Raw genomic sequence first — 26,695 nt, 5'->3', positions numbered from 1 at the left:
CTATTCAGGAGCAGGAAAACAAAGATACGTTTGTCCTTGTTTGCAGTATCTGAGGGAGAACATTTTCTACCAAAATGGGCAGAAATTGTTCTGCAGCATCAAGTCATCCAAGTACCAACGACAGAGCTGACTGCTGAAGTCCCTGACCTGCTCTGTGTGCTCTCTGCCCCATACACCTCATATGTTGTGGATGGAAATGAAGTGACAGATGAAAGAGACGAATAAGGATGCTGAAGTTACGGGGCAGTCAATGCAAGCTCCAGAAGCAGTAGATCCCAATTCCAAAATAAGAAGCCCTATGGGAAACCTTATTTCAGCTCTTCTGATTATGTGCTTGATGGGAACACAGATGGTGACCACTTCTGCTGACAGCCTGGGGCTACTTTCCATGGTTTAGCCATGGAAAGTGAGAAGCAGGAGGTCAGAAAGGAGGCCTGACCCTGACAGCAAGCATCTGGGGCACTATGGCACCCATAGCTCCCACACAGAACAGCAGTCACCTTTTCAGTCATGGTAAAGCCAAGGAGTTTATCTGCCTGCCTTTAGAAGGCAGCTCAGCAGTGTTTGCATTCTCCAGAGCAGTGCTGGCTTTGGCTGGGAGAGGCTGGAGTGCTAACAGCATCACCATCCCCACTGCCAACACCTCAGCTCTTCTATTGCCCCTAGTCAGAGCTGTGAAAGCACAGCTTCTGATGTCAAGCACTGTGTGTATGCACTCTGGAACTAAGGAACACTAGATATACGTGGCTGAAGTCACTTGCTTCACACCCTCAGAGTCCTGCAACATTTGGATGGCATCCACTTGACCAGACCACAGTCTGTCCTTTTGTGTCTCCTGCAGATCTCAATCCAACTCAATCTGCAGAGGCTGCTGTGCTGAGCCAGCCAAGACAAAGAGCAGAAATTCCACATACCACCTCCTGACTTGGGTAAAACACACACACACGGCTCCATGCTAAGATCAGAGCTCAGAAGTTTCTTCTTTCCAGACACTCAGCAGAGGGTTAAGATGTAAGAACCACAAACCATCCAAATTTTCAGGACCCATCTGGGTGCAGCCTGAGGCCTGGCCTGACTTGATAGCTGATCCTGCTTGCAGCTAGAGGTTGAACAAGAAAGCCCCCAAGCTCCCTTCCAAGCTGGGTTATCCCAGGAAAGTCTCCAAATGGAACCAGCAGCTGGAAAACGTGCAGTGTCTGATGAACACTTAGCATCTGGCTGAGAGTCAGACGTAACGTACATCTCCAGTCTCCTTGGCAGCAGTGGGGCTGCCAACAGGAAAATCTACCTGTCAGCCCGACACAAACAGGCCTAATATTGTGGTAATACAAAACACTGCCCCAAGGCTGCTTGCATCTCTAAGCTTCCAGCAGTGTTGCAAGGATGAAGGTTGTCCACAAAGCCATCAAAGACAGGAATCTGCCAAGGAAAGACAAGAGCGCTTATGCTGCAAATACGTTTTGAAAGATTTTTGTGTGCTTGAAAACACAAAAATAGCTTTATTAGATATTCCACGCACTCTTTGACGACACAGATTTATGCTATGCGGTGCATTCCTATCTTTGTACAAACAATTTAATCCTGCTGTGAAGGATTGATGAGTGCCTTGATAAGCAGATAACAGCTACCAAATATCATTGCAAAAGAAGGTTACTCTGTTGAGCCTCAGCCACTGCAACGCTCATCCTGCATACTAAAGCTGTCAGTTCTACTCAGCTCTCTTCTCTCGTCTTTCATTTTCAGGCTTTACTGTACTCTCTCACTCTTGTTAATGCTTACTGAATAACTTCACAGATCTGATCACCTCAAGATGCCAAAATGTGTGCTTGGATCATATAAGAGAGTACAGAAAGGCGGGCCACGTCTGATCAAGAGATATTATCCACACCCTGCCATCACCCTGCTGCTGAAGTACTGAGCATTTTGATGGCATTAACTTCCCTTTGTCAGCAAGCCCTTACACAACGTAGATGCTCTTTCACAACAGAGTCTTGACCTCAGATGACAGTGCACCACTGACTTCAGAGAGCACCGCACGCTGTCCCCAAGCAATCATTGATGCCTGTGGCAGAAAGCACACAGCACAGATGTCCTTCCAAAGGAGGTGTTACCCTCACAGAGCAAGCAGAAACGAGCCCCCAGGGAATGCACCTCACCTAAATGCAGACCCCTGGGGGACTCCCTTTGGAACACGTCCACAGCACCAACACAGCAGAACTAGGCAAGATGAGAATGATGATAGTGTTCTGCTAAGTTTCACCGACAGCTGGAAGACAACAGTATTAATAATCCTGACGTTTCTTTGCAGCTTGGGCTGGCATTTAACATGAATAAGCTAGGTAAATATCACTGCAGGTTTCCACAATAGTCACACTTGAGAGATGGCTCGAAAACAACTCAATTCTGAATGCTGGAACTCCAGGCTGCCTACGAACGGATCTGTAGTTTAGTGCTGATTCCCTTCTGGATACGAGTGTCACAGCCACAGACACCAACATCTTCATCCAATTTTATACAAGAAAAGCCTAAAATTAGGGATCAGGCAAGAGAGATGTTTGTTCTGAAAGCTTCCCACTGCTGACTCCCACCTGTGACATCTGCCCTGTTTCAGAGGTGTCTCTTACCAGCACAAGTTCTACAGCAGAAAACACAGCTAGGGATGTATCCGAGTAACAGTAATTGCGTACCAAGGTGCGTGATAACTAAACCACTCTCTCTCTCTGCTACCACTTTTCCATTGGTTCCATCCTGGGTGCTCTCAGACCCTGGAGACAAACCAAAGAGGTTTCTAATCCTCTAGACAAGTTCTCAGCTGAGTTTTGCAAGTTGAGTGTTGCAAGTGAGCTATTTAAGCAAAGCCACGCTTCCAGTTTGCAGATGGAAATAATCATTTTGAGGTTAAAAACAAAGAAGTTTTTACAGTTCTCATTTACATGCAGTTATTCCATGGAGGGTGAGAAGGGTGTTCCTTTCCAGAACGTCATATCGTTACCAATATCAGAACATAAGTTCTCCTTTTTCTTCCCACCCAATGAGCAGCCTCTGCATAAATGCCATATACTTACCTGCCAGACTTAGCATATATGATTTAGCAGAGGGGTATGATTTAGCAGAGGGTTTTTAGAGCTAGGGTACTATGTTTAGGCTGCGGTTGGACTTGATGATCTAAATGGTCTTTTCCAACCTGGGTAATTCTATGATTTCATGCAGGCCCTTTCTCCACTGGGGGAGCAAAGTGCATGCAGTCAAAGTGCATGTGCTGGCTTGCTCAATGCTCACGGCAGGAAAGGAAACAAAGGTAGGCATGAATTGATTTTCCACCAAATATTAAGTTGTCACACATATACGTAACCATACCAGAACGGCAAAGTAGTGTCTATCTATCCGTATACACAGTTGCATCAGATGCCTTTGAGTACACAAAACCAAACAATCACATGAGAATAAGGTTTTTTTTTGCTCTGTGGATGACTCTGTCCACTTGCACAGGGCTTTTTTTGTGTTTTTTTGTTTGTTCGTTTGTTTTTTGTGCTTTTTTTCCAACAGCATCAAAGAGACTCAAGCTATTACAGTGGCATCTCCTCATTTCTGCTTCTCTTGGTGCCTCAGCGTAGCTAGCTGTTATCTCTGAATTTGCCACTTCAAGATTTAAAGGAGGCTCTGCCTCTGCTGCTTACCACAAATGCAAGGAGATGCATTAAAAGCAGAGTTAATTAACCAGTTAAGTTCACAGCTCTCGCAGCAAAGTGTTCGCTTCCCTATTTGTAGGTGCATGTCTATACGCAGACCATTATGCCCCCATATGCGCATGCATATTTATGCAATGAGCTGTACAGAAATTCTTACTTCAGGCAGGCGCGCTGGCTGCCTTGCCTTTTTAATGGCAAAGGAATGTTTTCAGCATGTTTCAAGTTGTTTTTCAGCACTGGCCTGCCTCCAGCCCCAGTTGCTAAGCGCTATGACTTCAGGACACACTGCAGCAGGTTGCAGAACGTACACGCTCAGGTTGGAGAGATAGATCCTCCATTTCTGGGAAGATTTTTGATGCGTTATGTCTATCTGGCATTACTGATTAGTAAAAATCCCACCTCCGCATGGAAGCTGATCATCTCCCTCATTTAGGTAGCAACATTCCCAGAATTCATCAGCCTAATTGAACAGTTGTTGAACAGCATTCCTCTGCAAGCCAAAAGCACTTTCTGGAAGAAGCACCATAAATTATCTTTCAGAGGACACAGAAGAAAATATCTGAACAATCTCAGCTATCATTCTTCTTCTGAAGGTCTCTAGCCATGTTGTTACAGATGATGGAAATATTGTTGTTTTTTGTTTGTTTGTTTGTTTGTTTCCTGCCGCTAATATTTGAAAGAACGGTGCACTTTTATCTCTAAATTGGAGAGATATGGGTTCAAAGGATGGATTATTTGGTGGATAAGAAATTGATTGGAAGAGACTTGTGGTCTGTGGCTCCATGTCCAGGTGGAGGCCAGTCATGAGTGGTGTCCTCCAAGGCCTGTGTAGGAACCAGTACTCTTTAACATCTTTGTCAGTGTCCTGGATGATGGGATTGAGTGCACCCTCAGCAAGTTTGCAGGTGACACTGAGTTGAGTGGTACAGTTGATGCGACAGAAGGGAGTGATGCCATCCAGAGCGACCTGAACAGCCTTGGGTCCATGTAAAGCTAATGATGTTCAACAAGGCCAAGTGCGTTTGGGTCAGAGCAATCCCAGCTATGAGTACAGACTGGGAGAGCAGCCCTGCTGAGAAGGACCTGGGGATCCTGGCAGATGACAAACAACATGAACCAGCAGTGTGTGCTCGCAGCCTGGAAGGCCAACAGCATCTTAGGCTGCACCAGAAGAAGAAAGGCCAGGAGGGCAATGGAGGCAGTCTCTCTACACTCCACCCTTTTCAGGCCCTGTCTAGAGTACCGTGCCCAGTTATGGGGACTGCAACACAGAAAAGACGTGGAGCTTTTGGAAAGGGTTTAAAGGAGGGCCACAAAGATGGTAATAGAACTACTGCAAAGACACGCTGAGAGAGTTGGCCTGGTTTATCTTGGAGAAGGGTCTGGAGAGACCTCATTGTGGCCTTCCGGGATTTCAAGGGAGCTTTTAAGCAGGAGGGGTGAAACAGTGATAAGACAAGGGGAAGTGGCTTTTAACTAAAGGAGGAGAGATTTAGTTCAGATGTTAAAAGAACTTTTTTTTTACTCAGATGGTGGTGAATAACTGAAACAAATTGCCCAGAGAAGCTGTTGACACCCAATTCCTGGAGGCATTCAAGGACTGATTGGATGAAAGCTGGGCAGCCCCATCTGATCACTTGCAACCCTACCCATGGGAAGGGAGTTAGAACTAGATGATCTTTAAGGTGCCCTTCCACATCAGCCATTCCATCACACACCCAGAGAAGCTGTTGATGCTCCATCTCTGGGGGTGTTCTGTGGGGAGCCTTGGCAGCCTGATCCAGTGCTTGACCTAGCTGTTGGCAACCCTTCCTATGGCAGGGGGTTAGATCTAGGTGATCTTTGAGGTCTCTCCAGCTCAAGCCATTCTATGATTCTATGCATGTTTCTTCCCATCCCTGCAGTGATTTAGCATCTGCTGTGGTGGATATTTTAGCGCCGTATCAGAGAATGGTTTGATGACTACGCGTAAAACCTTGGTTGCTAGAAAAGACAAAGCTAGATTTGTACTTACATCTTTTTTGGTGCTCAAGCTTGCTAAAATTACTAAAGTGTTATTTCAGATTTCTTTTTTAGCCTGAGAGTTTACTACATGTGAACAGAGACACCAGTATTCTATCTATAGTAGCTGCCTTGTGTTGCTTTTTGTCACTGGTACAGTAATGACACTTCATTTTCCCACCAAGCATTCTTCCAGCATCCTCTCATCCCTGAAATAAAACACACAACTGCCTGCTAAACCAGCCTGGTTTGAGGTAGCTGCATGCTCTTCATTCACTTTTCTTCCATTCACGTACAACCAGTGCTGCACAGTTGAAGACTGAATCAAGTGGGTGATAGAAGAGTACCACCCCACCAGTTTGCCTTGATACCATTATAGTCAGATCAACACCTTCATGCACTGTGACTGGCGTACTGCACTCCAGCTTAGATGATGGCCCAGCTCAAAGTGGAGAGCTGCCTGTGCCAGCACGCTGTTCCCACAGCACCTGCTCCAACAGCAGAAGAGCAATGGCTGCTGAGTGCATGAGATGAAAGAAGGCTGCTGGCCACAGCAGCAAGAGCTGAAGTGTGCTCTTGGCTTTGCCTCTTGCCCTCGGTGCAGCAGAAACAAACCCAGAGCTTTGCCAGCAGCATGAAAGATGGCAAGGAAGGACTACTCCAAGGAGCTGAGGAGCATGGACTGATAATAGACATCTGTTCATCTAATTCCCTAATTCACATAAAGCATGTCCCAACTGCCCAGCACATCCTCCTTTCTAAAGGTGCTTTCTAAGCCTTTCTTCCTTCTCCTATTCTAAAACACAACCCCCCCCTACCAGTCTGGAACTGGATTTTCTTTTGCCTGCTTCCATGAGGAAGCTTTGGCAGCTCTGTGCAGGAAGTGCCACTTATTGTAAGTCCACAGAGGTGTTATTATCCAGCTAGAAGGAAGCTGGCAATAAGCAAGGGTGTGAGCAGGCTCAGGGCTCAGACAGAAGGGCATTTACATGCTCCTAGAAACCCACCAGCAGGTGCTTGTGTCTTGGGCCAAGGTGCAGTAATTCATATCCTGGAAGCATGTCCAGCTGCCTTTTTTTTTCCCCCCTCTTTTTGGATGTAGAGAAAATAGTTCCATATTTAATTCAAGTACGGGAAACCACAAATTCAGCCAGTTTGAAAAGACAGGACTGGCTGTTTAGACACAGGGCAAAGTTTTATGTACCTGCACTGGAAGAAATCCAATGCTGCTGACTCTGGAATGAGATTTGCTTACAGAATCAACAGTTTACACCATCAAAAACTGCCCTGTGTGCAAGCAGCCTCACACGAGACATAACACATCATGCAAACAAACAGTCAGCAGTCAGAGGTTCTCACTTTGTCCATCCCAGTCGGTTTTCCTCTTTATTCTGTGCCATCTTGAAATTAAGAGAAATGAAACCGTAAACCGGTTGGTCAGATAGCACCACCTGGATGAGCAAGTGGAAGGATTATATGATATGTGCTGTAACAAACATACAACCTGCCCTGACCAGCACCTGCTGCTGTCAAACAAGTGGGATACCAGAGACTTCTGTGGTTGTGAGTAATCAGTCTAGTCCTATGTGGATGCTCTCATGCCTAGTAACAGCCAGGCTCATGCCAGTTCTATGGCAGAAAGTGCTGTCAGGATCTCTGCCTTCTGTGCTGTCTACTGAGAAAAGTACTGACACTTTCGAGGCTGCCTCGTTGCTGCTGAATATATTAAACTGGCCCAACATGTTAAAAAACTACTAAGGATAGACACGTACGGTACGACTACGCAGTGATATCAGTCTCACTTCCCTAAGAAGTGAATCTAAAGAAACAGACGAGAACATTTTGGTTTTACTTTCCCTCAAAGCAGACTCTCCATAGGTGAAATCACCGAGGTCATAATATACCAGCAGCAAAGGGGTCTCAGAAGTAACATTCCTTCCTAACATCGGGGCCTGATGACCTGAGCCTGTTCCTTGCTACAGACAAGCTGCCAAGGGTCATTTTGAGAGAGCTCCGAACCTGTTGGTTTCTGCATTTCTATAATGGAACACATACTTCTTAATATCACATTGGCAGCATTTGCATTAAGGTCAGTCATGCTGTCAGACACGTACAGTATGGCTGATTCATTTTCCAACAGCTAATGATGTGGTAGGTCCACCATAGCAATCAAGTACATTATCTCATTTTCCAGCTCAAACCATGGCACAAATTATGGGGTGTTACACTGGAAATGCAGGAACCACTTAAAGGGAAGAGGAAAAAAACACCATACAGCACGTCAACTTGCATGTAAGGCAGGAAGAGAAGCTACAACTACATTTGTATTAGGAAGGAGTAGATCTGTAGAACAGAGTTGGTGCCAAGGTCAAAAACTGTGCTGCACACTTCTGGGGTAACGAAGGGGAAAATGGGAGGAAAAAGCACTCATTTCAGAACAACTTACATTCTAACCCCATGAACTGAACACCCCATTAGTGCTAAGTGCCTGTTATGTGAGCTTGTAAAACACATCTTCCAGCTTAGCTTCATTCAAAAGGAATCCAGGTCAGGGAATAAAACAACTGTGTGTTGTGAACCAAAACACAGAAAGAGAAGGCAATCAGAAAAGTGGCTTCAGAAGCATGCTCGCTCAGCACGACAACCTGCCCTTTGGTTCCAAGGTTAACATGAGATGGGACTGAAATGAGCCATATTGCACTCCTGGTTTAGCCACTCGCTGACCACCTTCCTCAGTGAGGAATTTTAATATTTAACAGTAGGACCTGGTTTATTTATTTTCAGCTCCCTGAAGTTTATACTAAATGCGATGAAATGAAAGCATGATGTATGTGAAGCCAGAGAGCAGCAGACAGATAGTTTAGAACTTAATCAGACAGGTTAGCAAATAGAGAACTGCCAGGGTACAGCTGGCAAAGCTGCAGAGGAATTTAAAAGAGACAGTACAATTCTGATAGTCCCATGTGCAAGATGAGAGCAGGGCAGAAAAGCAAGTTTGCTACTCTGAAACTACGTGAGGACAAGACAGAACGATCTGTCTCACACACAGAACATTTAGCCTCTCTTTTCCATTCGGCTAATGCAGTTCTTGGAAGGAAGACATAGTACCTAACAAGATCTAGAACAGGACAGTACGAGCTATGCTACATCAAGAGAAAATAATTTACTATTACAACTGTGCTTGCAGCAGCAAAAGGCCAACTGTGCCCTGGGTTGCATCAAGAGAAGTGTGACCAGCAGGCTGAGGTGAAAAAGGGAGGAAACAAACCAACAACAGGTTGGCTTAAATGACTGGATGATTTTGTTTGCTCATCCTTACAGTTAAGAAAGCTTGCTTGGAGTGGCCTTCCACTTGAACACTGAGAGGAGAACTTTCTGCATCAAGGACAAAGAAGCACTGAAACTAGTGAACATAAGTAACTGGGGAAAAAAAAACAATAAACACTGAATGGGAATTAAGTTCTTAACCACTGAGGGACTGGAGTGCCAAACAGACCTAGGGAGAAAAATTTGGCAAGGAGCCTTCAGCTAGATAAAACTTCCTTGGATGCAATGGAAGGAATCCTTAGCATTTCAGACTGCAATCCGTGCTTCTTACAGCCCCTCTGGGAGACAAGGCTGCTGCTTGTACCACAGCCTCATACTTCAGACAGGCACTTGTCAGGGTAAGAAAGCAATTCTGTCTTTTCCTCCTTTATGCACAACATCTTTCTTGGTAACTTTTGAGTTTCTGTGTCCACTCTTATCCTTTTCTTTTTTCCTTCATGTCAGAGAAAACATAAGGCAAGGAGTGGAGGGAAGCGTGGCCTTGTTTTCCACTGTTCATGTATGCAGCCCTTGAAAAAGTACATGGGTAGAAAGTACATGGGGAGGAAGAAAACCAAACACAAGTGCATTGACTTTGGCAGAGTAACCTACCATTCACTTGGCCTCTTTTGCCCTCTCCCTGCGAGGCTGTGCATTTTCATCTTCAGCTGACAGCCAGCATTTGTTATTGCCAAAAAGCACTCTGCGTGGGTACCCAGCTCAGGTAGACACTCCTAAATGAAACAGCTAGCATCACCTGCAGTTGCAGAGGGATGAAAAACAACATGAATTATTGTTTCTGGTTCTTCCCTTTCCCAATTAAGTGAATCCATGTTCAATTTATTAAGCCATCTGTTCAACAAGCGTGTGAATGCTCTGAATCGCATTATTTCATCATTTTTTGATGCATGTGTTACTGACCGGGCCTAAAACTAAAATGTCAGCTGTCCAAATTGGACACTACCTCACGGGATTACATCAACCACGTCTAACTACACAAATCCTTTGCAATTACGACAGCAATGCTCATCAAGGTACTGCATTCTGCAGTTCCTTTTCATAGAGATCTTCTCTTAGTTTGTCTCTCACCTTTGTAGTACTTGTTCCATTTTTTTCTCCCCACTCTCCAAATGGTGCAAGCAATAAGGAAAACAATTCAAAGACTTGAAGAAAACTAATCTGTACAGTTCTTAATGACATGGAATCGAAAGTCTAAAGCTCCATCATGGACGCTAGTTACCTTCAGCTTAGGCATATCAACCACCACTAATATAACCTTAAAGAAAAGGGATATTATAGACTCAGACAGGTATTCTCCAAAACATATTTTTAATATAATCTGCATCTGGAGCCTCAAGAGAATGTAAGCACAGAAATATGCTTGTTATTCTTTTTTGTTTTGTTTTTTTTTTTTAAACATTGATGCTAAAGCTAAATTACTTCACGTAAAAAAGAAACTGCAATGTTTCCATACATGAAGCTCACCCCGCACAGGAATTCTCTGTGGTAGAATGGAACAAATACAAAAAAATCAGTTAAAACCAAACAAACAATACCTTTTTTCATTCTGCCCTCACTGAGGGTTCAACAGGTACATTCACACTCGGAGCCAAGAGATACGGACAGTCTAGTAGGTCTCCCATTAATTTCCTCGTAGTTACTTTGAAACGTCAAAAAACCACTTGACTTTATTGCAGTCACAGAAAATAGAAATTAGTGTTAATTCTACACGGACACATCTGTCAACATTTCAGAGTATAACATGCATTCCACTCTGTATATTCCAAAGCTTGAGGAAGCTCTTTCAACAGTAGTCATGTTCCGCCACCATCACCTTGCAGTTGATATAAAACCGAGGAGAGGCACATTTTTATCCCCTTTTAAAGTACTTCTGTAAAGATTTTGCTATGGCATTCTATTCCTTTTTTTTTTTTTTTTTTTTTTTTTAAAAGTTTTTTTTTTTTCTTTTTTGAGTGTTTTATAAAAAAAAAAAAAAATTGAAAGTTTAATTTTAATGAGCTGCAAAACATTTATTAGGAGAGAACTTTTTGAGGACTTCAGAAATACACAAAATAACTTCCTAGCCAGGGACTGCTGTGAAGTACAAATGGAAAATGAATTGCTGCCTTGCATTTCAGAAAGTGCATTCATGTTGCACTTAAAAAGCACAGAGACATCACAGACAACAGCTGGAACCTTGTTACCAGCATGATACAAAAGCAGGAATATAATGTTAGGCTTTGATAAGAACAGCATCTCACGTTTTACTACAGTACTGTTCATCTACCTGGCTGAAGTATTTCTGTTGAAGCCCAAGAAGAATGGAAGAAAAACTCCAATGAGTGTTTCTATCCCTGCTCCCTCCTCATAATCCCCAAATACACCTTAAGAGGTCTTAACAAGCAAGGAGGTATCCTTGCACTTGTAAACTGCTTATTCAGTTTTAAAACCTGTGTCACCCTTGCTGAGCGTTACAATTATTTTTTATCCACAGTGTTCTCAACATTTTTGTGCTGGTAGCTCAGGAACTGCACACTTCACCAGAGAAAAGCCCAGATATGACAAGAATAGGTAATGTTAGAACAAAAAAAAACACACCTGTATTCTGAATGTATTCTGAACGCTCTTTAGTTCATTGCCCTGACCACATCAAGAGCTGCGCTACTGCATTGAACATCAATAGGTTTCACTAAAATCATTTTACAGCCACCACTGAATGAGTAACGAGGCTGAAAAATAAAAACCAAAACAAAACCAAAACCTCTTGTCCAGAAGGTTGATATATGGATTGCAGTGGAGACAATACTGCGCTGAACCAGCAGCTAAGGGAAAATCTCTTACTTCCCATCAGCACTGGCCACACATTGGTACGAGCATATATACAAGGCCTGCCATGGCCCTTCTACTCAAAAAATCCTGAAATCAATCCATAACGTTTTATCTGACACAGGCCTCGTACTGACTTTTTTTTAATGAAGCAAAAACTAAAGAGTAATGTGAACGTACAGGTCGAGAAGGAAATGGAAAAAGATAATTAAATGCACCAAGCACCAGGCGAAAATCGCAGCGTTGAGTTCAGCAGATAGCCTCAACATCATGAAAAATTAACTTCTGAACGGAGATGATGCACTTCAGGATTGGCTTGCGTCATCAGGCATTGAGACAGAACTGTACACAGTAAATCAGGACTCCCGATCACATAAGGTAGTTCTTAAAATTAAAAGCAAACAGTTCACAGAATAGGCCTTCCCTGGGTCTCCACTGGATTTATATACATTTAGCCATGATCTGCTTTCTAACCATTTTGGAAATGTCTTCAATAGAACAGATACTGTTTGCTAACAGTTAATTTCTCTGACTTTATATTTCTGGACTAACAAGGTCCAAATAACTGATTTTAAACTGGCTATTAGAAAATTACACAGGCAAATGTAAACTAAAATCACCAAGTGAGATTCCAGAGTATAAAACTCTAGAGTTGTTAAAAATCTTTCTTTCTGCAACCTACCAAAAGGTGAAGTATGCTCATGACTTAGTATAATAATGTGGATTATCTGTACTGTGGCGTGACTTCTCCCACTTAAAAAGCAGTAGAGAAGCATAAAAAATAAAGATAAGGAATATAAAAGTCAAGCTGTTGTTCTCAGCGTGGACAGTTGGGGTGGCACATGTTTTAATCGTCAGAACTCAGAAAACTCCAGCTAATTCAATAGTTTAGCTTGCAAATACACTGCAGTATCTGGATTTCTTCACTCCCAGGCTTTCAAAAGTGCACACGTGGCATTGGGATAAACAGGTGAAAGCCACTTCTATGTTAAGCCTAAAAGTGGCAATACACCAATGGCACTTTCAACATACCTTTGTTTAAAAACATTCCAGTATTTCTTTCAAGAATGACCAAGCTAGTAGTGTACACTTTAGAAAGAACCCCGAAATAGTCAGAAAGCAATGAAGAACTACTCTAACGTGCCCTCAAGACACATTCTTCCTCAACTCAGTTCACAGAAGACAAAGATGTTCCAACGTGAGGTTAGAAAATCAAAAATTACTCTCCCATGATAGATTTTATCTAGTTAACTTGGCCTTTAAATTTCTACACATCTGACAAAAGGCATAAGCCAACTTGTTGAATCTTCTGGAGCAAGAAGCCCATAGGTACGCTTACTACCCACCACTGGAATGAAACCTTAAGTCAACAATATCCAATATGCTAGGCTAAGAAACTTACAAGCGTATTCTACTCAACAGAACTGAATTTCACCTCAAGACATTTGCAGGGCTAATGTGCCATAATATAATCTACTATTAATCAACAGTAAAGTGCTGAATTATATTAATTACCTGAATTGCACATTTATGATCTCCATTTATAGATTTAACAAGTCAAAAGAGCCCTTTCTGTTGTAAAAGCTAAGCTGTTGTGCAAATATTATAAAAATAGGTACTTTCATCAGGAGCTTTATACACAACAGAACTTCTGCTTTTTTTTCTTTTCTTTTTTTTTAAAGTACAGCTGACACACTAGAGAAAAGAACATGCAAATATTTATAAAGATATTCAAAATGGAAGAAGGGACACTGCTATAGAACTCCCAATACCTTGCCATACAGCCACACAGTCAAAATAACGTTAAGTGATGTTTAAATCTGGACTGATAAGCGTCATGCCACCAACATGCTTTAGTTTCTTTTGTAGCTAAAGTTGATCTGTAAATTTAAAACTACAGCATTCATTTGATCTAATGCTCGTTAAAGTGTATCGTTAAGTCTGAGGTTAAACTTTGAACAAACTTCACATCTAGTCACATAACCAGCACAAGCAAGACATGACTGCAAAGGGGAAGGCGTCAGTTGTATATAATGAATACTCTTCCCCTAACTGTATGATGCAACAGAATGATTTTCAGACTTAAAGTTCAGGGAAATTATCACGTGAAAGACTTTCTTCTCCAAAACTTAGCTCAAATCTCCTGAGGATCAAGAGGAAAGAAACCTCAGTTACGGCACTCAGAGGAGTAAAATCCAAGTTTGGAGAACTGGTAAATAGTTCCAAAGTGTGTCATGCTATGAAGCCAGCATTCTCAAAAAATCTCCAAAAAAAAAAACGAAAAACAAACCAAAAACAACTGCAAAATGAAATCTACGTTTAGTTCAAAATTGGCCAAGTGCTGCATAGAAGTATGCTCACACGCAACAGTCATAACTCAACCAGTGCATAGAAAAGATAAAAGCACTTATGGTAGTTGCAAATGTTAACAAGTCCATCCAACTCAAACAGCTCAGCAATGAGTCCATAGAAAAGAAGAGAGTAGAAACGCTCAAGAAAAGAAAAAAAGAAACAACAAAAAAAATATGACCTTCCAACTGTAAAAAATCCACACAACAGTTATACTATAAGACTTCAGTGGAAAACACTCAACTCAGTTCCAAACAGCCATCAGGCAATTAAGACCAGAATAGACAAGCCTTTGGCAAATAGTTTTAAGAGTCTAAATATGGCGTTTCATTTCTATTTAACTCACAAAATATAATATATATGGCATACATTAAATACTGGGTAACCAACTCCACCAAACCGATGATAACAACGCTTTAATTAATGTAAGCAAGATGGAGCAAGCTAAGAGAATGCTGGTGTATCACAACATCGTTCAAAGCAAAACACTGTCACCTAGTCGTGCTTCAGAGAAAGCAGTGCTCTGGGATTTCACACTATCATCTATGAAGTAAAATAAAGTTCTCTAGTTTTTCAGGGATGTGGCCTGCATAGTGTATGTTACGATTCACTACAACACGGGCTGCAAGACACTGCAATGTAATATGGTTTATGGGCTGGATTAAGTTTTTGGCTATTTCTTTATCATCCAGCAAATCACTAGCAGTTTTTCTATGCGAGTTTGTGGCATCAAAGTGTGAACCTGAATTAATGAGAAAATTCATGATGTCTGGATGGTTGTTCAGTGCAGCAATGTGCAATGGACTATTGTTATCAGAGTCTCTGACATTTACATCAGCACCACATTCCACCAAGATAGCAGTAACTTGTAGAGAAGGGAATTTACAAACTGGGTAGCGACCCACACATGTAGTACTATTGTCAACAGCAAGGTGAAGAGGACTGAAGTTATTCTTCCCTCTAGGCTGAAGCTTAAGAAACTTATAAATAGTCTGTTTCTTAAAATACTCCTGTTCTGAACTGCAAGGTACCTTCTCCAACAAGCAAATTAAATGCAAAATGATGGCAAGGGCTTTGTTCAGTTGTACTGGATCAGGAGGACACTGGGTTTGTTTCATGGCCCGCTCTATTTCAAGAACACTTTTGCACAGTATACCCATCAGATCGTCAAACGTAACAGTAGTGCCTAGTAGGCCTTTCGCCCTATCCTGCAGCATGAAGGAGAAAAGTTCAGCAAATGACAGCAAGCTGCTGGATGTCATAGGGCTCAGAGGATCCAGATTGCTCTGCTGCATGTCCAACGCGTATTTCCATAAGTTGATGCAACGCTTAAAGTTGCCAGAGTCCGCATAGACAGCACCTCTGTATCTAATATAATAGGATGTATCTGGGTGAGACGGGCCAAGAATACGTTCTCTAATTAACAGAGCTTGCATTCTCATCTCATCAGGGTCAGCAATAAGATTTTCTAGCTCTTCAGAGCTGTTTACCTCTTTAGCATATGCATAGGCCATAATTAGTGTTTGCGGCACAGGTTTGCTCAGGATATTAGTTCTATCACTGTATCTCATTTCCATAGCTCGCTTCCAGTACTTCAAAGCACCAAGAAGATCTCTCTTTTTGTCAACAAACGTTGCTCCTAGAAGTTCCAGAGCGTTTATGCACTCAGCCTTACTGGTCTGCACATGCTGGGTCAGAAAGTCCACAATGTTTGTGTGGCCTGTCACACTAGCTGACAGAAGCGGCGTCATCCCGTAACCGTCCTTTTCCATTTTAGCACAATATTTGAGAAGCATCTTCATGATCTCCAGACTTCCAGATTCTGCACAGTCATGTAACGCGGTGTTTCCTACACAAGAGAAGAAAATAAATGACACAAACCATCAAATTAGAGGCCAAACCCTACTACTTTAACCATTTTAAGAAGTCTGATTTGACATTTATGGAACATGAAAGGCTTAGAGGACAGTTAAAATACTTTAAGATCTGACTAAGAAAATAAAATACCAAGATTACGAGGCAGTTAAAGGAATCAAAATGCTTGATGTTACTCTGTGAAGGAATTAGGCAAGTCTTAAAAGCCTTTTTGTCTCATTCATAAGGAGAAAATTAAAATAGATTTCCCAACTACACGTGCGATTTTTCTTCTAGATCTGCTCCTAAATAGGAAGCAAAAAGCTCCAACTTTGTTGTCTCCGTGTTGTTTTCTTTTCCCTTCTTCACCTGTCAAGTTTTCTTCTCCCTATCTTCAACAATGTTTAAAAACAGTGTGACCTGTATGAAAACTAAAGATGAGCTAACTCAACACGAAAATGCCTTCAACAAAACACACAGCCATCTATTTTGGAAGAGTCTTATTTACACTCAGATAATTTTTCTATGCCTGCCACTGCACAGACTGTAATTTAAGACACCTCTAGCTCTAAAACCGTAGAGAAAGTTCTAGCATGCGCTAGTACCACTTGATTAAAAATAATATACCAAGCTAATTAGAAACAACATTGGACACAACAGTGAAATACTGAACTACTACGTTCCAAATAAGTGAGAATTTTGCACGCCTTCTAATACAAATACATCACTGAGAAGTGACTAAGACGGATAAGCCCTCCTGATCCCTTCCCAGTACAGAACCTCACACTGTGTAATTCAAAACCAATCAAAGTAAAACCCACACTGTATTATGAATACTACAGGTTCTGGCTTAACTTTTCAGCCTCCCACTCCACCAATACGAAAACAATTAACAGAAAAGCTCATGTAACTTGTTCCTATTGCTTCCAATAGGTGTTTTTAATTATCAGCACTGTGAAATCCTAGTTAACTGATTGCCAGATCATCCATTTCTATTACGCAGTCAGCAAGTTTCCACACTCCCCAAAGAGATCTTTTCCCAGAGCTCCCCATTCACAGTCACTGGATTTTGCTTTTCAAAAAAAAATGAGGGATAAATTTCTTAGAGCTTTCTCATTGACATTTTTGGTAAGCTTTTCTATGCCAACAAGCAGGTTAGGAAACAAAGCAACAGACTAAAATGTTATAAAGGACACAGAGCCTTCTACCTTGATTCCCCCATAACTACCTCAATTGCTGACCCTTTCTCACTCTCTTCTCCTCATCTTTCACTTCTCAAAACTTCACTTGGAAATTAGTTCAGTGCTCCTTCCCCAAACCAGCTTGCAAACCATCTTAGGAAGAACTGACAGCACTTTCAATACCTTTTTCTTGCTTTCATTTCCAGCAGCCAGGAAAATAAAGGAAAGGACAAATGGTTGCTTTTCAGGGCTTAACTGAATCTCAACTCAAGCACACCAAATAATAACAAATTACTGCCATACTAATCAAATTCATACAAAGAAGCGCAAACAACTCTTTTCAAATGCTAAAGCTTAACAGTGCTGCAATTGCAGCAGAAAAACAGCTATGAATGTATTCTGCCCATCAACCAGTATTTCAAGCGTTAAGTTCCAAACATAAAAGAAAGTATTTGATTTCAGACAGCCAACTTGCAAAGTGTTCTTTTCCAAACATGTTTTTCCAGTGGTGGACAATTACTTCACTATCACCTGTTACAAAGTAAAACAAGTAAGCAGATAAAGACATCCAACACAAAGTGTTGGCCATCTTCATGTAGTGATGAAAGCAAAACCAGAGGCATCTGGGTGCTGCCTGAATCACCAGTTAATACAGCCGTTTAAGTCCAGCCCCCCACTCAAAGCAGGGCCCAGGAACTCTGGAATTTGCCTCTACTTCCTACCTCCAGGTCAATATTTTACACAACGACAGTATTTACATCTTAACTATACTAAAGACAAAATACGTTAGTAATACTGGACTCACAAATCCTTCAATTATTAAATACTTTGCTGGCTTTGAGAATAGGATCCACAAAGCTATTTGTACTATATCCCGTAGATCCATCAACACATAACTGCTGCTCCTGAAACTTCTCCATCAGTTGGGCCTCACAAGGGCAGAGCAGAAAGGACGTAAGAGCCATGGACCACAAGTAGCTCTCTGGCTACTGTGACCTCCCAGCTTATTCCATATTAACAGAATAGTGCAACCTTTAAACCCATATCTCCAATTTAGAAATAAGGATGTTGGACAGGACCTAACACTGGTTACTAACAGCATCATCAGAATTAGGGTAATTTTTTAGCAACTTATACTGCAGGATCCCTTGGAGACCACAATGTGCAGGCTAATAAAGGAAGATCATTACCATCAATTTTTAGTATCTACACCTGACTTACTATGACTAGATAGTAGATGTACAGTTAATGAGAAGGAAGCACTGTTAAAAGAAGATGCAGCAGTGACATTGGAGATAATAAGCCTATATTCTACATACTGTACAGGAATTTAATTTCTCCCCTATGAAGACAGGCTGAGGGAGCTGGGCTTGTTCAGGCTGGAGAAGTGAAGACTGTTAGAAGACTTTATTGCAGCCTTTCAGTATTTAAAAGAGGATTACAAAAAGGAGGGGAATTGACTTTTTACATTATTTCTAATGATTATATTACTAAATTTTGTTCGTTTACTTTCAATTCTGAAATCATTTGCAGGAATTTGGCCACGTATAGAAGACAGCAGATGTTACAAGAACTGGACTTCCCTAGTCCTGCTCACCACGCCATTCCTGATACAAGCCAGGATGCCATTGGCCCTCTTGGCCACCTGGGCACACTGCTGGCTCATATTCAGCCCACTGTCCATCAGCACACCAAGGTCCCTTTACATCAGGCAGCTTTTCAGCCAGTCCTCCCAAAGCATGTAGGGTTGCCTGGGGTTGTTGTGACCACAGTGCAGGACCCGACACTTGGCCCTACTGAAACTCACACAGTTTGCCCAGGCCCATCAATCCAGCCTATGCAGGTCCCTCTGTAGTGCCCTTCTCCCCTCAGGCAGATCAACACTCCCTCCCAACTTGAATTATCATCATAACTGCCTGTTTTTTTTTTTCTTACTTTTATTTTTCAACATATCACAGGCATTACAAAAACATCTTCCATATCACAGATCAAATCCCTACGTTCCCAGTGTTACAAAACGCTCGTATGGGTAGGGATTCAAATTTATAATGAGGTCGTGTCTTTCTATGTCAGAAAGTAGTAACTCCCAGAATAGAACTGAAACACAGGGATGAAAAGAAAGCAAGGCAGTGACACAGAAAATGATCTGACTTGATTTGCAACCTATATTAAGTACACTCACTTCCTAACAGAAGGGGGGGGGGGGAAAAAAAAAGGCCAGATTTCTGGTAGTAAAATTTACTTGAAAATGTTACACCAATCTGATTTATTTTCCTTATTATTTCCTTATCCGATCTTCCTTATTTTACTCACAGTCATTCTTACTGAGGTTCAGGTTCACATCGTATCACACATGGAGCACCCACAAAATGAAGTGCTCTGTCATGAAGCATTCACCAAAAAAAGGAAAAAAAACAACAAACACACAAAAAAAAACCACCCCAAAACCTAAAACAAGTATTAAAGATTTCTCCTCTCCCAACAGTTCTGAGCATTATAGTTTCCAGCCTCTCACATAAAAACAGAGCTGAAATACAGTACTACTGCTTGTATGCTCCTGATAAACAACTTGCAATAACTGAGGTCTGCATACTTCCATAGCGTTCAGAATAGTCTAGCCAAATGAACAAGATTCATCCTTCATTTTATTTCGTGAAGTCAATCCAGTCAAATTCTGTGGTCTAATAACCTAAGGACAGAAAGATTTTTAACTGTACTTTGAAAATGCAAAGATAACACCGCATTACTCCCCCCAGCTACTACAGCAGTAGTACTGAAGGTCGTAAGTGATGGCAATTGTGTACTTAACTTGTGTATTTCACCTACTAGTTACAAAAAAAGAAAATTACATTATTGCAGCAGGCCTGGAAAAGGAGAATAAAGATTAATGTGCTCTGTTACTCTGCATATAACTGATCCTTGCAATGCAAGGCCAACATGTTTTGTCTGCGGTTCTAAGTACGAGATTTGTTTAAAAACAGTCGGCAGGCAAAGTAATTATACAAAACACTTGATTTAAATACACAAGCCAATTCCAACAAATATAACCCCAGACCTATCACCAAGAGAGTCCAAATCAGTAATCAGAAGGTAGATTGCTCCGACAGTAATGCTTCCAATTTCCTTCCAAGGAAACTACAACAAAGAGCACAGTAACACCGTTTGACAGAGTGAATTCTCACCTACAGAATGCTGCTTTTCAAGATAGCTGCCACCGTTACCTACACATAATTTTGACCACAGTGAAAAAGAGCCTGCATGCCACACTCGAAGTCTGCGCCCTGCAGAAGTGACCCACTGCCACCACTGCTGAAACACACCACTCACCAACTCACTGTGCTGACATTTCTATTGGAGAAATACAATGGGTAGATCAAGCAATTTTGCCTGACCCCTTTCTGGTTTGGTGAATAGCATATTTAAGAAAATATGTAATAAACTCCTATAAACAGCAATTCTCTGAACCTACCTCTGGAGAAATTACACCTCTTTGTTTTTATAGAGAACTTAGTAATTCTAAGCACTGCAAAGTTTACATTAAATACAGCTTTCACAGAACTGGAGGCTTCCCCATAAATGGCCCAGGAAGGGGCCTATCTAAAACTGAGCTTAGATACAGAAACAAGTTCCACTACTCAAGAGCAGAGCACTCGAGACTTGCATCTCTCTACTAACCTAGACTTACACTTTGTCGACTTTCTAATACATGGCAGGGAGGAGAAACTGAAAATAATGCAGAGGTGGGATATGACAATGTCACACAAACCCTGCTGGAAACAGGAAAATACACTTTGATGGAGTGACAGCTTTGGTGGACAGGGGAAGGGCGATGGATGTCATCTATCTATCTGGACTTCTGCAAAGCCTTTGGCATGGTCCCTCACCACATCCGGCTCTCTAAATCAGAGAGGTGTGGACTTGAAGGATGGACTGTTTGATGGACTAGGAATTGGCCTGAGGTAGCACAGGGGCTGTGATCAATGGTTCTGTGCCAGGGTGGAAGCCGGTTACAAGCAGTGCCCCTCAGGGGTTAATCTTCAGCATCTTTATCAGTGACACAGAGAGTGGCATTGAGTGCACCCTCAGCAGGTTTGCAGATGACATCAAGCTGAATGGTGCTGTCAGTACATTGGAAAGAAAGGAAGCCATCCATAGGGAATGGACAGACTGCAAAAAGGGGGCCCATGAGAACTTCAACAAGGCCAAGTGCAGGGTGCTGCACTTGGGCTGGGGTAACCCCAGGTATTTATGCAGACTGGAGGAAGACCTCCTTGAGAGCAGCCCTGTGGAGAAGGACTTGGGGGTCCTGGTGGACAAGAAGCTCGACATGAGCCAGCAGTGTGCAGTTGCAGCGCGGAAGGCCAACTGTGTGCTGGGCTGCATTAAAAAAGGGGTGGTCAGCAGGGAGAGGGAGGTGATTGTCCCCCTCTGCTCAGCTCTTGTGAGGCACCATCTGCAGTGCTGCATCCAGGCCTGGGGACCCCAGGACAGGAAGGACATGGAGCTCTTGGGGTGGGTCCAGAGGAGGCCATTAAGATGATCAGAAGGCTGGAGCACCTCTCCTATGAGGAAAGATTGTGGGAACTGGGCTTGTTTAGCTTGGAAAAGGCTGTGGGGAGACCTCACTGCTGGGATCACATGAGAGAGAATTTTTAAGTACAAAAAGTCAGGACACATCTGACCAAGAGATATTATCCACACAGAGTCATTCAGACGCATTGCAGCTCAAGGTATTAAATGAGTTATTACAATCTAAATCTTATCCAATCCAACTTTTTCTTTTCAAATCAACAGGGAGCAGTTACACCTTAGTAACTTTTGCTCATGTGCCTAAGGTATGAGTCACACCAGAAACTAAAGGACATAAACAGAGCAAGGAATGAAGACAGAGGAATGAAGAGTAAGAACGCTCAGGAATGCCTTGCAGTTTAAGCAAACAAAAAAGCCCTAACAGAGTAGAAAAGTAAAATAACAAGAAGCAGCAAATCAAAGTCTATTTCACCAACGCGAAGAAAACAACACTCAGATTTCCTCCTTCCTGCCTCCCCCCCCACCCCATTACATCAGATACTTTACAGCTCTGTTCTGCCCTTACCTACCATGGAAAGGGACACAATCCTTTTCAAAACCAAATAGAAGGAGGCACGTTTTATTCTCAACGTGTTGCTCCGAGAACACCCTTTAGAAAAAAATGACATTTTTGTCCTAACACACATCCAAGATGATTCATAAGTAAGCTTAAATCCTTGCAAAGGAGGATTTATTTTTCTCTTCCTACACTTATGACAAATCTGTGTTATCTTGCTTTACATTAACCCCCACATCTGCATGATTTGCTGAAATAAAGTATATTTGCTTAGCAGCTTTTTTCAAATACATTGCTTGCATGCTTGTCATTTACTAGCATAATATAATATAATAACCCAGGCCCAAAGTAAATTGTGACAGAATCAACCATTAACTGTATTATTTTGCTACCAATACAATTTAACCAGAAAGAGGCAGTGGAAGTGTTATTCCTCGGGGTGGGGGGGAAATACAAAAAAACCACACCACTGAAACACAATGGACACACAACCCTAGGTCAGTAAGCTAAAAATTAACTGCAACCTGGAATACTTGGCATGCTTTTTTAGGCCAGTATCATCACCACATGAAACTCTGATGTATAACAAAACATGGCAGGGGTTCAGCCAAGCAGGCTATGCAGTTCCTACTGAAGCCAAAAAGACAAATTTTTCACTCTGACTCTGCAACAGGACTGACAAAAGGTGCCAAGTGTGAAGGGCAGGCCTCTGCCTTTATTTTACAGATATCCTGATGCTATTGCTCCATCACCTGAAGCTATTCTCAATCCTAACATACACTTCTGTTTACCAACACCTTAAAAAAATAAAGGCCCAAAAGGATGCAAGAACGTGGAGGGAAAAGTGGTGGAGGAGTAAAGTTCTCATTTCTTCTCAGAGTAGGAAAGATTCTTTTCCCTTGTTTACATCTTTCCCTATTCTAGTCTTACTGGCACAAGTCAATCCTAAGTACAGCTTTTTATTCCCCCCCCCCCCCTCTTTTTCTTTTTAAGACACAGCATAAAAACAGAAACACATGCTTACACATTTGAGCATTCAACTCCATTAACCAACAGTCGTTCCCCAGCAAAAGTTTATGTTCTCTTTGCACGTACACGGATATCAGTTCACATGACATTTGAAGAATGCGAGGCTTAATATTAATCAGCCCGGAAATAAATTGTGTTAAGAGTACACTGAAGAAACGATAAAAACATAGCTGAGTACAGTTTATCTCCTCCTCATCTACGTGAGACTAATTTTGGATCCTCACAGCCTCCTGAAGGTGTAATTCTATCCCTATCTATCACAAGGAGCGTAAAGCAACTTACCTTTAACACTTTTTCTGTTAACATCAGCTCCTTTTTCAAGTAAATACTGAGCAATTTCTTTGTGGCCTTTGTAACAGGAAATCATCAAGCACGTGTGGCCGTGGCGATTTGATACTTCCAGGTCTGCTTTGTGCTCCACGAGGTACTTCACTATTTCCAGGTGACCATCAAAACAAGCAGCTCTGAGGGGAGTCGAATTCGTCAGGGTTGTGTTGTTGACAGAAGCACCTCGATCCAAAAGGGACTGAACCACGTTCAAGTGGCCGGCAGCAGACGCTGCCCAGAGCGGTGGAGCTCCCTCAATGGTCTCACCATCAAAACTCACTGAACCGCCAACTTCTATGGATGCGGAGCAATGGTCCAACAAGTATTCCACCATGTCAAGGTGACCGTAACGGGCTGCCACCAGAAGCGGTGTGGCACCATCGGTTTTCTCTGACATCAGCGAGGCCACCTCTTCTTTTGTTTTGCTTGCCAGTAACTTGGAAAGGAGCCGCAGCTTGCCTTCACGAGCTGCGTTGAACACTGCTGTCTTTAGATCCATCTAGCCTGCGCCTCTCCAGCTCCGGGCAGATACACGCCTGCTTCTTTCAGTCACAAGCAGGAATCTCCTGGCAGCACAACCGCTCTACAGCAAACCCCCAAATTTCTCTCGGATCGGTTTTACCTAGACGGGACAACATGGAGTCTGTGAGCAAGGTCCAGACCAATCACCGGTTCTCTTTGACAGATCTGCAAGAAAAAACAATCCAGAATGCTTCCACCCTCTCCGCAGACACACAGCACAGCACAGCACAGCACAGCACAGCACAGCACAGCACAGCACAGCACAGCACAGCACAGCACAGCACAGCACAGCACAGCCCACCCAGCGGCCTCTCGCGGACCCTCCCGGCGCTGCGCAGCGCCTCCCCAGGACGGCGCCCGGACCGGGCCCTGCCCACGGCAGCGCCAACAGCCGCCTCCCGGCCCAGCGGTTCCCTTCCCTCCTACCTCTTAGCCGCCAACCGCCGCCTTCACGCGGACGCTCCCGCCGCTTGCCGCCCCCGTTCCAGAGCCTCCATGACAGACCGCGGGCCGACGCTCAGCCGCGGCCGCACACCCGGACGCAACGCAGCCTAGCAGGCAAGGCCGCCGCCAATAAAGAAACCGCGCGGGCGCCCGGCAGCCACTGGCGGCGGACGGAGGGAGGGACTGCGCCGCAGCGGGAGGGAGGCGGAGGGCGGAAGGGGCGGATCTCCGTATAGCGCGGGAGACAAGGCGGGCTGGGCTGGGCTGGGCGCCGGGTGTGGGGTTGGTGTCTGTCGGCACGGGTTGTGGGGGCAACTGACAGCAGGGAGATGCTGACAAGCACTTGAAAGACAGGGCGGTCGCTGGCCGCATCCAGCGTGGGTTCGAGGTTTAATCCTGTTTAACTAACATAATCTGTTTGTTGTTATGATAAGGTCACCCGTCTAGATGACCGAGCGAAGACCATGAATGTTGTATTTTTGTACCTCAGCAAAACTTGCAGTTCTGTTTCTCACAGTGTCCTTCTGGATAAAACGTGAGAGAGGGACTGTCCCTGTACTGCTGTGGCCTCACCTCAAGTGCTTTGCATGGTTTTGTCCACCATGGTATAAGAAGGACATAAAGAATGTCCAAAGCAGGGCTGCAAAGATGGGGAAGGATCTGGAGAGCAAGGTGTATGAGGAGTGGCTGAGGTCCCTCAGTTTGCCTAGCCTAGAGGGGAGGCCTCATGGCAGCTGCAGCTTCTTGGTGAGGGGAGATGTACCTCGGCTCTCAGTGCAGACACTAAAAGTGATTCATCTTCATTAAGATGGAGATCCTTTTAAGTTTTTTATCCTGCTTTTCATCACAGGCCAGGGAGTACCCCCAGCATGACTATACTTCTGCTAGACCCTGAGCTAGCGCAACTGTGAGTTACACTTTGTAGGCCATGGGTGGACACAGGCCAAGAGCGAGAGTTCTGGTCCTTTAGTTCCTCGCTTCAATAGGTAAATGATCACCTCTACCCATGTGCCCTGGAGAGAAAAGGTAAAGCTTTGCCTCCAACAACATCAGCTGAGCTAGGATTTGACCTCGCTGAAAGCCACACTGGTGTTTGGCTCACTGGTTTTCTATAGTTGTACTAAGGAACTGTTGAGAAAAATAGTAATCAATTTAGTTACAACATGTATAATCACTCCAGTTTTACAGGATTTTAAATTACTTACATGCATATAATATGTTCACATGTGCATGTGTATGCATGTATTACGGAAAATGATGTATTGATTCACCTCCCTAAACGCGCACAGTGGGCTAGCAATTGGAGGTGTACAAGTGCTGTTTCAAACAGTAAAACTAGTGAATTTAACACAGCAGAATTTAAGCAGCCAAAAAATAAAACTCCCTCCTGAAGCAGTATTTGCCGTGTACAAAATATCCTCACATCGATTGGTGTGGTTGTTCCAACTCAGATGCAGATGTAGATGGCAAACACATCAAAAATTAGTCTGCCCTACTGTAACCATTAGGCAGAGCTGGTAATTCTCATGGTGCTATCCAGGCCAGGAGCAAGGCGTGCTGTGCCCTGATGGGATCCACCACCAAAGAGACACTGGTTGTGTGTGGCGACTTTGCGTGCAGTGAGTTGGTGTGACTAATGCCTTGATTTGCTAAAATCCAGGTCAAGACCTCGTGACACCAAAAGCCTCTTACATGCCGTGGGCTATACCTGTTCTGCTTTGTTACACAAGTGAAATCCTGGGGGAGGCTGCTCACAGTCTCTGTCCTGCCCTTCTTTACCCCATCCATATTATCCTCCTGCTGTTTTCCCTTCTTTGCTCGCAGTCCAAGGTGAAGACAGGCCTGACAGCCTTGATACAGATACGTGGAACTGTAGTTACGAAATTCAACAAGATTTCTTCAGTGAGTGCAATTAAAAATACATAATAACCTCTGTTTTCTAAATATGGTGCAAGTATTTCATCTACCGTCGCGCCATTCGGCTAGTTGTGATATTTAGTAATATCCATCCTTCCACTGATTCATCAGATCACACCCAGAAAAAGGAGGGAGCTGATCCTCTGGAATGAAACAGGTCAAGA

At 43.1% G+C, this 26,695-nt stretch overlaps 1 protein-coding gene across 2 annotated transcripts; it reads right to left on the bottom strand.

Annotated features, from left to right (window-relative positions):
- Window positions 1–10,967: 10,967 nt before the first annotated feature.
- On the bottom strand, window positions 10,968–24,776 carry FEM1C (fem-1 homolog C). 2 transcript variants are annotated; one of them, XM_072360287.1, is made up of 3 exons: window positions 24,597–24,776; window positions 23,604–24,335; window positions 10,968–16,020 (listed from the first exon to the last, which is right to left on the bottom strand). In XM_072360287.1, the coding sequence occupies exons 2-3, from the start codon at window positions 24,145–24,147 to the stop codon at window positions 14,711–14,713; spliced, it is 1,854 nt and encodes a 617-aa protein (XP_072216388.1). In that variant the 5' UTR covers window positions 24,148–24,335; window positions 24,597–24,776; the 3' UTR covers window positions 10,968–14,710. The 2 variants fall into 2 exon arrangements, with proteins under 2 accessions (XP_072216388.1, XP_072216390.1); XM_072360289.1 differs by having other exon boundaries at window positions 13,501–16,020; window positions 23,604–24,270; window positions 24,597–24,730.
- Window positions 24,777–26,695: the final 1,919 nt, after the last annotated feature.

Source organism: Excalfactoria chinensis, chromosome Z (genome assembly GCF_039878825.1).
Source record: "Excalfactoria chinensis isolate bCotChi1 chromosome Z, bCotChi1.hap2, whole genome shotgun sequence".
Classification (NCBI taxonomy): domain Eukaryota; kingdom Metazoa; phylum Chordata; class Aves; order Galliformes; family Phasianidae; genus Excalfactoria; species Excalfactoria chinensis.
The sequence above is the reverse complement of the archived record's forward strand: the minus strand, read 5'-3'. Positions and strand labels throughout refer to the sequence as shown.

Bases quoted from the DNA above. Each gene is read 5' to 3' on its own strand.
- FEM1C (XM_072360287.1), bottom strand. From the start codon at position 24,147: ATGGATCTAAAGACAGCAGTGTTCAACGCAGCTCGTGAAGGCAAGCTG. The intron at 16,021-23,603 runs GTAAGTTGCTTT...TCTCTTGTGTAG, and splicing joins TAACAGAAAAAGTGTTAAAG to GAAACACCGCGTTACATGAC.